At 30.9% G+C, this 2,055-nt stretch overlaps 2 protein-coding genes across 2 annotated transcripts in view; both read left to right on the plus strand.

Annotated features, from left to right (window-relative positions):
* The first annotated feature begins 267 nt into the window (after nt 1–267).
* On the plus strand, nt 268–1,243 carry LOC122345919 (calmodulin-regulated spectrin-associated protein 1-B-like). The gene is made up of 2 exons (XM_043240455.1): nt 268–873; nt 1,044–1,243. The coding sequence occupies exons 1-2, from the start codon at nt 786–788 to the stop codon at nt 1,226–1,228; spliced, it is 273 nt and encodes a 90-aa protein (XP_043096390.1). The 5' UTR covers nt 268–785; the 3' UTR covers nt 1,229–1,243.
* Nucleotides 1,244–1,846: 603 nt separating this feature from the next.
* Nucleotides 1,847–2,055, plus strand: part of LOC122344741 (homeobox protein orthopedia B-like) — a 2,158-nt gene continuing 1,949 nt past the window's right edge. Inside the window, exon 1 of the mRNA XM_043238292.1 lies at nt 1,847–1,867. Coding sequence (XP_043094227.1) covers nt 1,847–1,867 — 21 coding nt within the window. The remainder of the gene's footprint in view (nt 1,868–2,055) is intronic.

Consider the following 2,055-nt stretch of genomic DNA (forward strand, 5'->3'; position numbering starts at 1 on the left):
TTTTTTTTTTTTTTTTCATTTTAACTTTTAAAATTTGTTTTTGTTTATATATGTACATTAAGTGGTTTACTATTTTTCAGTATTTATTTTTATTTAAATATAACCTAAATTAATATGTGAAATGTTGTTGTAGCTGAAAAAAAAATTTTTTTAATTGATTTTATTTAACCTTTTTTCTTTTTTTTCCCTTGGTGTTAGTTAACTACTTATTTATTTATTTATTTATTTACACACATATTCTGAGAGAAATTCACTGGCACAGAAGAAACCACCATGCAACACAACACGTTCCACACATATATAATTTTGCATGGAAATAATTTGTATTTGTTCCTCTGGAAATGAAATTCCTGTCGTCTGAATGTATTGTAAGCATGCAAAAATGTCCTCCTGTTCCTCAGATTTATCACATGACATCTGAAGACTCGAAACGTTGTGCTTCTTTATAAAGTACTGTTTGCTATCCAGTTCTACGGACTTCTTTTGCAGAGCTTCTTTGTCATTTTTGGAGCTCAGCAGTCTTAAATTCCACATTTATTGTATGGAAGAGATTAGTCTTTTTATCTGAACAGTATTTAAACTGTTTTTGGAGTGACTCCGGGGGGGTTTATTGATGACAGGATTTTCTTTTTTGAGTGAGCTGTCATATTTAAAGTAAGCGTGTGATTTAGTGTGTGTGTGTGTCTGATCAGTGTTAGACTCTTTCTAAGTCCCTGCCTGCTCTCTCTCAGGTACGGTACCGTAGAGAACACCTGTCCGGCCGGCCGTTCCCACACCTGGCTGTGATGGAGGACCTGATGAAGGATGTTTGTGACGGAGCAGCTCTGCTAGCGGTCATTCACTTCTACTGCCCTGAATACATGAGGCTAGACGGTATATATATATATATATATATATACAGAATCAAGTCAATTCATTCTTCTATAAATCAATTCGGCTAAGCTGTTTAAATCAGGATTCTTGGGTGAACGGAAAGTTGAAAGAATGTAGCATGCGTTTGAAATGGAAATAGTTTATAACGTCATAAATGTATTTTCTGTTAGATATTTGTCTGAAGGAGGTGCCGTCTCTGTCGGACAGCGTTTATAACATCCATCTGCTCCGGGAGTTTTCTAACGAATACCTGAACCGCTGTTTTTACCTGCACACTGAAGATCTGCTCTACGGCCCGCCGGTGCTGAAGGTTCGTGAGGAATCATTTCGTTCAGTAGTACAACAGTACAGATAAAGAGGTCACCTTCTAAGAAAGCAAATGCAGGAAATAAAAGAGCACCGCATGCATTCTTCAGTGAAAACTGTCCCAGAATGCATTGCGCCAACATCAGACAATCAAAAAATGTATTTAATTGGTATATAAAGTATTTGTACATCATGGTTGTTTTTGTTTTACTGCCATTAATATATGCATATTTAAATAACATAATAATAAGTAAATAATAAATGAATTGCATTGTAGTATTTATTTACTGTATTTAATTTTTTTTAATTAATCGCCATCAATCCCACCTTACATTACATTACATTAAAGTTTTTAAATATACTTTTATATTGTAAAAATTTCACATTCAATCTTCAAATTAATGCACAAACAACATATTTGTAATAATTGTTTAATGGCATGTTTTTTATGATTGAAGGCCCGTATAACTAATACCAAGTAATAATGATTTTCTTGTATAAAAAAAGTAATATTTAACCATTGACTATAGCCATTAATCATTACATTATATGAAGAACTATCAATTTTAACATTTGTTAGACTTATATAAAAATAACTTCTAATTTAAGTGAACTTTAAAAACAGTCTTCACATAAACCCATTATAATAAATGTTACATTTTGCTATATGTGCCCTTTCAGCAGAAATGTACAAAAAAATTAATTATTATTGAAGTTATTAAACAGTAAATAAGTACAGATAAATACACAAAAAATTACTAAAAGAAAAACTGAAATAAAAATAATTGAAAGCCAATTAAAAAATAAACATTTAATTAAATACAATTATTCAGTTTTAGTATATATTTACTGCATATAAACCAAACCTAAAAGAAT

The sequence above is a fragment of the Puntigrus tetrazona genome, chromosome 5 (genome assembly GCF_018831695.1).
Source record: "Puntigrus tetrazona isolate hp1 chromosome 5, ASM1883169v1, whole genome shotgun sequence".
In the NCBI taxonomy this organism is placed as follows: Eukaryota; Metazoa; Chordata; class Actinopteri; order Cypriniformes; family Cyprinidae; genus Puntigrus; species Puntigrus tetrazona.

What these genes read in the sequence shown, in the direction of transcription:
- LOC122345919 (XM_043240455.1), top strand. Translation starts at nt 786, where the DNA reads ATGGAGGACCTGATGAAGGATGTTTGTGACGGAGCAGCTCTGCTAGCG. An exon ending in TGAATACATGAGGCTAGACG is followed by an intron (nt 874 to 1,043) that starts GTATATATATAT and finishes ATTTTCTGTTAG; the next exon opens with ATATTTGTCTGAAGGAGGTG.